Source organism: Sycon ciliatum, chromosome 2 (genome assembly GCF_964019385.1).
Source record: "Sycon ciliatum chromosome 2, ocSycCili1.1, whole genome shotgun sequence".
NCBI lineage: Eukaryota > Metazoa > Porifera > Calcarea > Leucosolenida > Sycettidae > Sycon > Sycon ciliatum.
This window is the reverse complement of record NC_088644.1, coordinates 16,922,131-16,934,630: the sequence shown is the minus strand read 5'-3', so window position 1 is coordinate 16,934,630 and position 12,500 is coordinate 16,922,131. Positions and strand designations below refer to the sequence as shown.

General features: G+C 45.7%; 2 protein-coding genes across 2 annotated transcripts in view; one reads left to right on the top strand and one right to left on the bottom strand.

Annotated features, from left to right (window-relative positions):
• LOC135808972 (solute carrier family 49 member 4 homolog) overlaps positions 1–6,135 on the top strand; it is a 10,729-nt gene extending 4,594 nt beyond the window's left edge. Inside the window, exons 6-10 of the mRNA XM_065322224.1 lie at positions 440–548; positions 1,155–1,222; positions 1,831–1,949; positions 3,709–3,909; positions 4,915–6,135. Of these exons, the coding sequence (XP_065178296.1) occupies positions 440–548; positions 1,155–1,222; positions 1,831–1,949; positions 3,709–3,909; positions 4,915–5,174 (757 nt within the window). The 3' untranslated portion in view covers positions 5,175–6,135. The remainder of the gene's footprint in view (positions 1–439; positions 549–1,154; positions 1,223–1,830; positions 1,950–3,708; positions 3,910–4,914) is intronic.
• Positions 6,136–6,746: 611 nt separating this feature from the next.
• LOC135808971 (nucleolar transcription factor 1-B-like) lies at positions 6,747–11,235 on the bottom strand. Its single transcript, XM_065322223.1, has 4 exons — positions 10,882–11,235; positions 8,980–9,366; positions 7,982–8,100; positions 6,747–7,688 (listed from the first exon to the last, which is right to left on the bottom strand). Exons 1-4 carry the CDS (start codon positions 10,989–10,991, stop codon positions 7,615–7,617), a joined length of 690 nt encoding a protein of 229 aa, XP_065178295.1. The 5' UTR covers positions 10,992–11,235; the 3' UTR covers positions 6,747–7,614.
• Positions 11,236–12,500: the final 1,265 nt, after the last annotated feature.

The window sequence follows — 12,500 nt, the reverse complement described above, 5'->3', positions numbered from 1 at the left end:
ACAGTATAAGAAGCAGGTACAGTGCATGCACATGTGCTTGGGCAGTGTAGCTTCTAGTTCATGCATTGCTGCTACATCTACTTCAAAAGTACACCGTGCACAGAGTTGATAAAGTATGCTCTTCAGTTGTTTTGTCTCTAACTCTACCCAGGACATACCTCGGCCTCAGGAGAAAAAGAAACAGTTGTCATGATGTAGCCAGTTGTGCTTGCTGGTCTCAGTCTAGTATGATTGTGATTGCTGGTCTCAGTCATGATTGTGATTGTGATTGCTCATGAAGGGCGTGTGATGCGTGATGTATGATGTGTGACCAGCAATTGCAACATGCTTTCAAGGTAGTATAGCCGAATAGTTTTCCGACGCCTTGTCTGTTGCTATCACGGTTGACTTTGTGCATGTGTGTATCCCGGTTCTCTGTATTCTCGGCGTTGATGTACAGGAAGAAAGTATTTTGGGTGATCACACTGATCTATGGCCTGACCAGCGGTATCTACAGTGGCTGGTCAGCTGTACTCAATCTCATTCTGGCACATTTTGGTATCAGTCAGGTAACATCCCATCACTGTACAGTGTACTGGTCAACATTTCAGCTCTCTATGTATGTGTGTGTGTGTGGGGGGGAGGGGGGGAGGGGGTATTTGGCACTTTTTTTTAAGTAAAAAAGAATGTTATGATAATCTCAATTTCTATGATCAGCAGCATTGTTACCAGTCGGTGACTGTGGGATAAACTCTCATTATGCTGATAGTGCCGACTTCAACATAACTGTATCCTCGCACAATAGTAGCATCTCCTATTGATAGGGAAAGTGCAGAGAGCACGTTCTAAATGTAACGTCAAATGGTATTGCAGCTGGACTAAAACATTCAAGTTCACATGCGCGTTAGTGCAAGAGATGAAGACCTTTACTCCTTCCACTTTTTGGATTTGGCTTCTTGCAATTGCGTATGTTGTATTGTGTGTGTATTGTGTATTGTTTGACTGTGGGCGTGTGTGACTGTGTGCGATGCTTGTGTGTGTGTATGTGTGTGTGTGTGTATGTGTGTGTGTATGTGTGTGTGTGTGTGTGTGTGTGTGTGTGTGTGTGTGTGTGTGTGTGTGTGTGTGTGTGTGTGTGTGTGTGTGTGTGTGTGTGTGTGTTGCTCCTATCTTAGTCGCACGCTGGGTGGATTGGATTCTTTAGCACTGTGGCTGGTGCTGTGGGTGGCATGCTTGTAGCAGGGTAAGTCAGCCTTTTTTTGCACCAGTTCAGTGTCTCTACCGAGTTTCTACCATGTCACAGGCTGTACTTTGAAGTAAGATGTAATCTTCCGGTGCATGGCTTATCGGTTTGCTTTTCAATAACTTGCAACTACTGCCGTGGGTATTGAAATGCAATGGGATGACCGGGGCCGGTACCTTTACTGCTTTTAGCGCCTACGTGCACTGTAGTTCATGTATACGTTGTAAAAATGGACTAGCAGTGTGCACTAGCAGTGTGCACGGCTGCAAGTGTGCACGGCTGTAAGTGTGCACGGCTGTAAGTGTGCACGGCTGTAAGTGTGCACGGCTGTAAGTGTGCACGGCTGTAAGTGTGCACGGCTGTAAGTGTGCACGGCTGCAAGTGTGCACGGCTGTAAGGTCAGCGCTTTGGCCGCTTGACTTCTCACCAAATTTCGCTGTCCGCTTTTAGTGAAACTTCAGTATAATATTATTGTTGTGAGCGGACACAAATATGATTTCAACTGTGATGCTAAGGATAAAGGCTGCATTGTGTGTTGCTGCTCTCGAGCAATTTAAATTCAAAACTTCACTGACCCATAAGTCCATGTCTGTTTGCCGTGCTGCTAGGATTGCTGACCGGTTTGGCGGGAAGTTGCGACAGATTCTTATTGTGCTGTTCATGGCCTCAACGGTATTTTTCAGCTGGTTTGCGGTAACCGGCATTGACAAAGTGTCCATCTTTGAGAGTAAGTCGCTCCAGTTTCCAGTTCCACGTTTTGTCTACTGACCATGTGCTGACATGCGTACATGCTAGCTCACGACCAGGCACACCGCTGTATGTGGGAGAATGTAGGTAGTGTAAAACGGGTAACGTTTGCCGCACAATAAATGTTTGCGTTATACAAACTGAGACTGGTTTACGCTGTTTAATGTTTGCGAGTCGTTCTACAGTCGTTCTACACAGTCGAGTCAGTCCTTGCACTGAACTTTACATGGCGCGAGTTTGCGTTTTTCAAAGTTTGCGATTCAGAGCCTCTCGCAAAATTCGCAAACATTTGTTTACGTCGCAATAGTTACGCGTTTTACAGTAGTCTTCCAGGTGGCTGTGTGTAAGTGGAAAATTGTAAGAGGCAGAGAACCAAAGCATATTGCCTCTGTGTAAGAGGCAGAGAACCAAAGCATATTGCCTCTGTGTAAGAGGCAGAGAACCAAAGCATATTGCCTCTGTGTAAGAGGCAGAGAACCAAAGCATATTGCCTCTGTGTAAGAGGCAGAGAACCAAAGCATATTGCCTCTGTGTAAGAGGCAGAGAACCAAAGCATATTGCCTCTGTGTAAGAGGCAGAGAACCAAAGCATATTGCCTCTGTGTAAGAGGCAGAGAACCAAAGCATATTGCCTCTGTGTAAGAGGCAGAGAACCAAAGCATATTGCCTCTGTGTAAGAGGCAGAGAACCAAAGCATATTGCCTCTGTGTAAGAGGCAGAGAACCAAAGCATATTGCCTCTGTGTAAGAGGCAGAGAACCAAAGCATATTGCCTCTGTGTAAGAGGCAGAGAACCAAAGCATATTGCCTCTGTGTAAGAGGCAGAGAACCAAAGCATATTGCCTCTGTGTAAGAGGCAGAGAACCAAAGCATATTGCCTCTGTGTAAGAGGCAAAGAACCAAAGCATATTGCCTCTGTGTAAGAGGCAGAGAACCAAAGCATATTGCCTCTGTGTAAGAGGCAGAGAACCAAAGCATATTGCCTCTGTGTAAGAGGCAGAGAACCAAAGCATATTGCCTCTGTGTAAGAGGCAGAGAACCAAAGCATATTGCCTCTGTGTAAGAGGCAGAGAACCAAAGCATATTGCCTCTGTGTAAGAGGCAGAGAACCAAAGCATATTGCCTCTGTGTAAGAGGCAGAGAACCAAAGCATATTGCCTCTGTGTAAGAGGCAGAGAACCAAAGCATATTGCCTCTGTGTAAGAGGCAGAGAACCAAAGCATATTGCCTCTGTGTAAGAGGCAGAGAACCAAAGCATATTGCCTCTGTGTAAGAGGCAGAGAACCAAAGCATATTGCCTCTGTGTAAGAGGCAGAGAACCAAAGCATATTGCCTCTGTGTAAGAGGCAGAGAACCAAAGCATATTGCCTCTGTGTAAGAGGCAGCAGAGAGTAAGAATACCAGATACTGTAGGTCTACAAATTTTCCGCCCATTCAAATTTCGGCCTTCCTGGGCTAAACTTGACCCATTTCGGCCGCATCAAATTTTCGGCCAGTACTGCTGCCACCTGTATACACTGTCACACTGAACCTTGCAAAACAAAAATTTTGGCCGCAACAAATTTTCGGCCAAACATGACCAGGCCGAAAATAACCGAAAATAGATATGCGCCGAATATTTGTTGACTTTGTACAGTACATAACCACTGTATACCTGATCGGTGAGTCTTCCCCGCAAATGCTACAATCAGAATTGTGCATTTGTTTGTTATTTTAATTGTCTGTTGGTTGGTTGATCCAGGTGATATGCTCAAGAAAGTGTCATTCTACATGAGCTCCATCATAGGCGGTTTCTTCATCAACAGCACAATACCACTCTTTTTCGAAATGGCCGTCGAAGCTGCCTTTCCGATTTCTGAAGGAATTGCTGCCGTCATCATCATGCTTTCAAACAATATCTTCTCCATCGTGCTATTGTTTGCACTGCAGATTCATGGCATAGGTCAGTACCAATACCACTACAATGATGCAACGTGCATGAATAGTCAATGGGTGCATTTTGATTGCATGCAATTCCGTCGGTTCTAGAATCCGATTCAGTAACATAATAATTATATGCCCGCTGAATAATTCCGCTGCCAAAATCTATGGGATCCAACTCCGCTTATTATGAAGTCCGGGAATAATTTCTTAAACCACGAGAGGTAGCACACTTGACAGTTGAAACATGCTCTTTCCGACTCCACATTCACCTGACACCTGTATCAAAAAAAGGTACTTCTACATATGGTTGGCTAACGTCGGAATGCAACGAGGAGCTACAGTCAACTTCGCTAATAACGACGGCGGAAATAACGAAAATTCGCGAATAACGACAGAATTCCCATGCCCAGAGCAAAGTCCATTCTACCTGTATGCATATAATGAGACTTCGGGTATAACGACACTTCGCGAATAAGGACACTTTTCTGATGCCCGGCCGAGAGTCGTTATACGCAAAGTTGGCTGTACGTTCCTTTACAAACATGACATAAGAAACTGTGGTTTGGTGGCAGCGTTTGACTTTGAAGTCTCCTTTTTTTCTCTTGCAATGTAGCTGCCGAGGCCCAGACCACAATAAGCCTGTTTTGTGTAGTATGAGCAACAGAATGTTATATTCAGGGCACCCTACACTGCAGTTTCGCTATACATTGCATGTACCGGTACATGTACTTGAGTAGGCCCAGTGATTAAATGAATACTCTGATTACCGCATGCTGGGCACATGACTTACTACATGCATTGTACATGTAAGTGGCTACAGGAAAAGATTACTAGTATTCCAGGAAAAGATTACTAGTATTCCAGAAAAAGATTACTAGTACTCAAGGAAAAGATTACTAGTATTCAAGGAAAAGATTACTAGTATTCAAGACTAGGAAAGTATATGCGTTGACCACACGACTATTGCTTGAGATTGTACCTTGTGTGTTTTCTTGTTGTGTTCTTTCATCTCAAACTTGCACAGGGATCTCGTGGACAACGTGGTCGCTAGTTGGTTCATGTGCGTTGTCAATACCTATCCTGGCTGTGCTCAAGGATCGCTACGTACGCTCTTCTCTGGACGCAGCAGCCACGGCGGCGGCGGTATCAGTGCAAGCACGCTCTCCCAAGCCATCTGATGCAGGCGGCCGTCAGCCTCGATCATCGCGTGATGAGAGTGCTACACTGCGCAGGTCCATGACAATGGCAGCGGGAAGTTTGCGGAGAGACAGGATCCCCTCGTAGTACAGACATGTGCATCCCGCTCTTTAGTACACCATGCATGGTATACATACATGAGTGCTTTAGTACACCATGCATGGTATACATACATGAGTGCAGCTGCTCTTTAGTACACCATGCATGGTATACATACATGAGTGCAGCTGCTCTTTAGTACACCATGCATGGTATACATACATGAGTGCAGCTGCTCTTTAGTACACCATGCATGGTATACATACATGAGTGCGGCTGCTCACGCCAGACTGGTAGGAGATGCAAACCGTGATGAAGTACAGTGGCTCTTGAATAACAGGTCAGATAAGAGCGCTGGTTGAGTGCATGCACACCCAGCCAAACACCACCGTTCTGCCTGGTGTACAACGTAAGCTGCACAAACTGTCTGATGCTCTGATCAACGGCCAAGTATAGCTGGTGTTGCTTGTCAGACACGCCACCACTACACAAGCAATTCTGGCAGTCGAACAAAAGAGCTGTGCAGTGCTCAATCTTCCACATAGCATGCATAAGCGTGACCCAATCAAATCCACAAATCAGCCCTGAGCGAGTACTGCATTATGGTATTAGCTAGAGTCCAAAAGTGGGGCAACGGACTCTTGCTTTATGTAACTGCAAGCCCAGTGCCTGACAGCAAAACCTCTTAATTAATTATGTTCAGTACGTGCAGGGGTAATGTGTAGGCAAATCTGTTTAATAATTCTAATATCAGCCCTTGACTCTCGGCCAAACGAAGCAACCGCACTCATATCCATTATCATAATTATTTCCAACAATTTGGAGTAATATTGTTCTGTTTCGGAATGCTGCTGTGTCCATTATTATTCTATACACTTGTGAGCAAAACCCTGCTTTAGCATTCTTTCTTATGATTTGAAGTTTTTAACCATCGCCAAGACAACGCGTCCATTTCACCACATATAGCACCTCATGGGTTGACTGTACATCATGACATCCACTAAATCCACTGGGACATGTCTGTCGGTCTCTGGCTGGTTTCCAACGGGGTTCTTCTCTCCCGAGTCCTTGCCCATGCATTTGGCAAGAGCACAGGTAGTATTTGTATGCCAACACTTGCATTCTCCTTGCCTGCACAGTCCAAACTAGGGCTGAAACTATCGTGGATTTTCACCTATCGATTACTCTTGAGCTTAACGATCGATTTATCGATTATAACCGTTAGCAGATAGTGTCAGAATTTTGTGCAAACATTACACTGTTTCCGAAATCTAGGCCATCATAATACCACAAATTTGCATTAGTGACAGGGTAGCTCAGAAACATGGTAGTTATAAAGTCAATTTAACCTCAGAATGTGCACCATGCCACTGGCAACTGCATACTCACAGTGGAAACTGATTCAAACTTCACAAAACAAGGGTTTTCAGTACTTTTTGGACTCAAAATCCCAAACGAGTAATCTTTAACGTAACGATTACTTGATTGAAAAGGAATTATCGATCGCTTACCGAGTAATTGGTATAATCGTTTCAGCCCTAGTACAAACCCATCGACTAGCGCCACACAAAACCCAGCGACTAGCACAGACTAGCACACAAGCTGCAGGACAAGAACATCTAGAAGTAGAGAGCGTACTGTTAGCTCAAGGGTGTGGAAAACCCGCTTGAATAGAAACACTGGTGTGCATCACAGCCTGTCCTAGATGTCCTCAACAGGACTAGCGTACTGTGCACCAGAATAAGTATGACTCGAAATAGCTTGATCCACTGCCCACAGGTAGACGTGTTAGATTGTAAAACAGGCAAAAAGGAAAGAAAGGTTCAGCGGGGATACTATTCGGGAGGATAGAAAACTTAGCCTCAAAGGTCTGACAAAAGTCAATCAAGTGTCAACTGTCTAGTTCATATAACCATTGGGCTCTGGCCTTCACCGCGCACACACACACGCGCGCGCACACACACGCGCGCGCACACACACACACACACACACACACACACAGAGTGAATGGCGGTATTCAGGCACAAAGTGGTATGACGATTTGTCCCTGCACTGCACTACAAGGCATAGGGCAGAGCACAGTGCGCATACAACTGTTGACCATTGCATGGTACCGTATGTGCTGGCACGGAGCTGCAACCAGTATGGCCGCACCACACACCCTGTATACATCAGCAGCAGTGGACTGGACCAGTCTGCAGTGATGTTCAAACATTAGCTGTGCAGCATACAGTCAGTGCCCACCTTTGCCGTATCACGACCAAGCCACGGGCACAGCCATCACGAGAATACAACGGACGCATGCCAAAACAGGCCAGACGCTTGTCTAACTCATCTCCGGGCTGCTGACATGAAGGCCTCATCGTCACCTAGTTGTTTTAAAGCTCTAACCTCGTCCGAAGTGGACACCACCTTCATCAAGCTCATCTGCAACTGGTCGGATTAGCTGTAGCTGGTGAAATGTAGCTTGTCAACCTGCATTGTGATATCACCTCTTGCTAGTATCACCCTTTCGGAAAACTGGCGCTGGGCGACGTGCCTTGCGAGCTCGCTGGGAAGACTCTAAGAATAGGTACAACACGCGTGTACACACACATACACGTACACACACATATATGTACATACACGTACATACACGATGCACACACATCCACAGTTAGCAGTGCACATGATATTACACGCTTACTCATCCACACAACAAACAAAAAACCGTACAGACCAGTATGCCCAGAATCCTGAAGCCTAGACAAGACCGAACACATGGATGAGTGCCCAGCCTGAGATGTCAATCACCAAGACTTGCTGTTTATCACGAACATAGCTATAAACAAGTCCTCTCTCGCTCTCTCACTCACCTCTACTTCGCCGAATACGGCCTCCAAACATGTGCTGGCGCCGAAACTCCAATGCTTGCCGTTGCAAGTCATATGGTTCAGTGACAGCTGTTTGCGTGGAGACAGCAATGAGTTTGCGTCTGCAGAGGTTATCAACAGTAGCAACATGGTAATATAAGCACAATGCATCACAGTGTAGGCAGGTCCATCAAATCCACCACTGACCAGTAAACGGGAACAAACATTGGGGACTTGAGTGACTGTCAAGGCGTGTATAAAAAGTTATTAAAAACAAAGCCGGGCATATTCCTGTAGAGACCGAAGTGAGGAGAAGGCGTGTATTCAAACCTGGTATTTCACCCCAGCTATTTCTATGAATGTCGTCAACACGAAAACCAGGCAAATGCACCAAAGGTTCAACTTTCAAATCAAGCGTGTATTCAAAATAGGCTTCTACCTTGAAGTACACAAGACAGGCCTTATACAAGACAGTGCGGTAGCTCTCAATGTGTACAAACTGGTTTTTGTAAACTTAACTACTAAGAAATGAGGTCAGCTACATTGTACAATGATAATATACGTGTGCATGCATGTCATCCCATGAGCATACGTGTGCATGCATGTCATCCCATAAGCATATTGCCAAATAGAGTCAGTACAGTTCGCACATCCGCAAGCAATACCACCGTAATTGTGTTCAGAACCACAACCAGACTTGCAAGCTTTGCTTGTGCCATGCTGCCACCATGCCTGATTAGACCTAGATAGCAGATGCAGAGGCTAGCGGCTGTCATGGTATAAGTTTCACAACCAGTGCAGCTAGTGCCCGAGAGAAAGTGAAACATGACTAGCAGCATGCGAGTAGTGAGTAGCCAGCTGACCGTGGTCTTCGGCCAAGTTCACTGCATGTAAACTGGTTAACGTATGCATTACCTAATTCATTAGCACAGTGCAGTAGTGTCTGTCCTAAAATTGATAAAACGTGAAAAGGATTCCATTGATACCAAACAAGCACTTACTTCTTCAAGGGTTTCCCTGCCATTTTCTTCTTCTTCTTGTCCACAAAATACAGATTGCCATTTCTAGGATTGCCTGATTCTCTTGCCGCATCACCGTTCTCCTCATCTTCATCATCCTCATCATCAGATTCAAGATCGCTGACCATATTACTGTCAGAATCACTGGGTTCTTCCTTGGCACTGCCTTTAGCTACGCCATCCACTTCCTCTTCCTCATCACTATCCTCTCCATCATAGCTACCATCACTTTCTTCTTCCTCTTCCCCTTCTCCGCAGTCGCCCGAGTTGCCTGCTTCTTCATCATCGTCGTTATCTTGTGTTCCCGTATCCAACACTATCTTCTTCTGTGCTTCAGCTGCCGCAGCTTCTGCTGCCGCCTTGCTTGCTCTGCATAAGAGCGCAAATGTGCACAATCAAACACCAGCATCTGAATACCTTGAGGTACTGCCATGCGCCACACCAAATTCACCGAAAATAAATGTCACCAAAGTGTTCCTATATGCACTGTACAGTCGAGTACCGACACAGGCAAGTGTCCATAACCAACAGCTGTGCTTAGGAGATAGGCTGTGTGGCACGCTGCCTTCATCACATTATGTACCTGCATCACACCCTCTACTCATGCACTCGAACCTAGCATGGGCGCATTTGCTAGACCCGTTGAAGTACCACCGGAATCTCTACATTTTCAAGACATGAATTTCATTTCCTTCCGACAGTTGGTATCACACCACAGATGTTTGAGTTTCCGCAGTGTGCGAATATAGCCGCATGGTGTAGTGAGGGCAGCGCGCCGCACATGCGGCCCGTAGAAAAGAGATATCAGTTGCATACTCTTGGTTGTGGACTCTTGATACAGACATACACCATGAGCAACCAAGGCCAGGGATACTTCCAACTCATCACCATGAGCAACCAAGGCCAGGGATACTTCCACCTCATCACCATGAGCAACCAACGCAAAGCACACTCACAGATGAAAAGGTGTACCTGCACTTGTGCCATTACAAAAATCAAGTGTGGAAGACACCTATTGGCCATATCGCCGGAGCTAGAGCCAGACTTTCGACATGGAATATCTGGCCAAAATCGCCCCTACGGCGTATATCCAAACAAACAAGTTCATACAAATACAAGCTGGAATGCGACATGTTCCTCCAAAAGTAGAGGGGGGGGGGGGGGGGCTACATGTATATACCCTGATGCAACTCTGATCCCCAAAATATGGTAACAGTGCTTGTCAAAATTTGGACAACAAGGTAATTTTGACTCCGTGCATTTCACATCCAGGGTACTCTAATTTCAGAAATTTTCGGTGCTCAATATTTTCGGTATGAGGGCAAAAGGCCAGGTTAGGTGAACAGAAATTTTCGGTACAGAGAAGCAGTTCCCTATTGGATTATGTGTGTTAGTGTTTGTTCGGTGTATTGAAATTTTAGGTATGAAACAGACACACCGAAAGTACCGAAAATAAAAGTACACCGAAATTTGTGAAATTACAGTATTGTACAGTGCTCAGCTGAGGTCATCAGCCAGAAATAGACTTGCGAAGCTGTGCACTATACTCACAAGGTATAGAAGTCTGTGTGTCAGTGAAAACGCTCCCTATGATGTGCCATTCAGTACTGATTGCTTTTTTGGGTGTCTTGGTGAAGTTAACCTGCAAATGGCTTCAGGGTGAACAAATTGCGCACCCAACCGCTTGCAGGCTGGTTGCTGACCAATATTGGGTCGGTTTCACTGATTTCAACGTCATTCGGAAAGTGTCACTGGACATTGCATGGTGCAAAATAATAAGCTTCGCAGTACCCCATGTATTTGGTGGGTCCTGCTCTCTTTATGTCCTCTATTCTGCACTCTCATCCATACAGCTTGGGATCATTTCTTCTTCGTAATGCCTACCTTGTCCGAGCTCTAGTTCGTTGTTTCAACTCCTCTGTTGACTTTGCACGAGCGTCGCTGAATGAGATAGCCTCTGGCGCCTCGTCATCACTGCTTGTGCCTCTCTCCATTGCAAAGAAAAGGTAAGAGCTTGAAAGCTATAATTATTTCGAAGTACAGCCAGCTAATCTACTGCATAATCATACTGAGGAACAAACAACCAAGGATGCTATTCGAACTGTAGAATAAACTGAGCTTCTATACACTCCTATGGTGGAAGAAACTCTACTTCTTGAGCTCTCTTTCAATAATACACACGTACACGTAGCTTGTAGATCTACCAGGTCCAGGCAGGAAATAATTTTGAAACGAAGATGTTGTGTGTCACAAAAGCGAAAAATGTGAATCCAAAAAAAGCAGGGAGTCGTAAAATATTTTACGACTCCCTGAAAAAAAGCGAAAAATCGCTTGCTAGCTGCGTGATCGCGCGCCATGTTTATCATGGCAACCCTCCTGGACAAAAAGTCTACAGTCCATTCATAAAAAAGGCGAAGGACTAAAGGGACCCTCACTTAATTTTTACAGACTTTCGCGGCAAAAAACACATTTCGACACGCGTGTGTGCTGGACGTCTGCGCGTGCACGACAAGACGTGTGAGCTGGCTGACAAGTGAGAGCCAGGGAGTCGCCAAGTACCGGCGTTTGACGACTCCCGGCCTGGTGAGAGCATGCATGCATGATGCATGTCCAGCTGGCGGGAAAGGGAACCTATTTTGTAGATCGATGGGTTGAATGTGAAATTGTGGATCTACACGAGGTTTGTTTTGATGTTCTGATACTTGTTGTAATGGCTAGTGATCTTGCAAACTGTTAACTGTTACTGTGACTTTTCCAAGTCCTACTGATATACCTTGTCAAAGCAGATGCCCTGTAGTAGTCTTGGTGGAGGCAGACTGGAATGCGTTGAATTCGTAGCTTCTGAAATTGAAATTTATTTTTTCTTGAGTGACACTGACAAGCGATGGCATTGGCGACAGGAGAACTTTGCTTCCTTCCAGGAGAGCTGCATCGCAGTCGGATCCTGTCCATGCACATGCGATCATGCTGTGTTGTAGACAGTGGAGAGAGCTAATTTTGACCCAAGAAAATAGTTTTGAACATTCATGAAGAGGATATTGTTGCTGTAGCTAGCTGACAGACATAGCCTGTGGCAGTGGTGTATGAAATCAGCTTGCAAGGTCTGTAGCAACTTGATCATGCAGAGAAGGAGCTGAACTGCACACGCACTCGCTACTGCTCTCGCAAGATGATTGGCTTCTCTCCAGTGATCCAGCCCCCTCAACGCATGGATCCACTGCGCTTTGTCGTCGAACACATCAACACGCCTGTTGACGTTCACTGGGAAAGGTATCACTTCACGATGAGGAGCACACAGCACTCGTGGAGGCTTGTGCCGGGTGAGTGGCTTCTCTCCAGTGATACAGGCCACCTGGAGGCATCGGGCCAAGTGCGTTCTTTGCCGCAAGGGCCATATCAAAACAGCAACACCAGCAATGCCACGACTTCCTGACTTCAAGATAACTGGACCACATCAGTCATTTGCCATAATTAGTGTCGGCTATGTCATCCCCTTCTATGCA

Excerpts from the sequence above, each read along its gene's own strand:
- LOC135808971 (XM_065322223.1), bottom strand. The coding sequence starts at position 10,991 with ATGGAGAGAGGCACAAGCAGTGATGACGAGGCGCCAGAGGCTATCTCA. Across the intron at positions 9,367-10,881 it reads CGAACTAGAGCTCGGACAAG|AGCAAGCAAGGCGGCAGCAG; the intron begins GTAGGCATTACG and ends GCTCTTATGCAG. Across the intron at positions 8,101-8,979 it reads GCAGGGAAACCCTTGAAGAA|ACGCAAACTCATTGCTGTCT; the intron begins GTAAGTGCTTGT and ends TAACCTCTGCAG.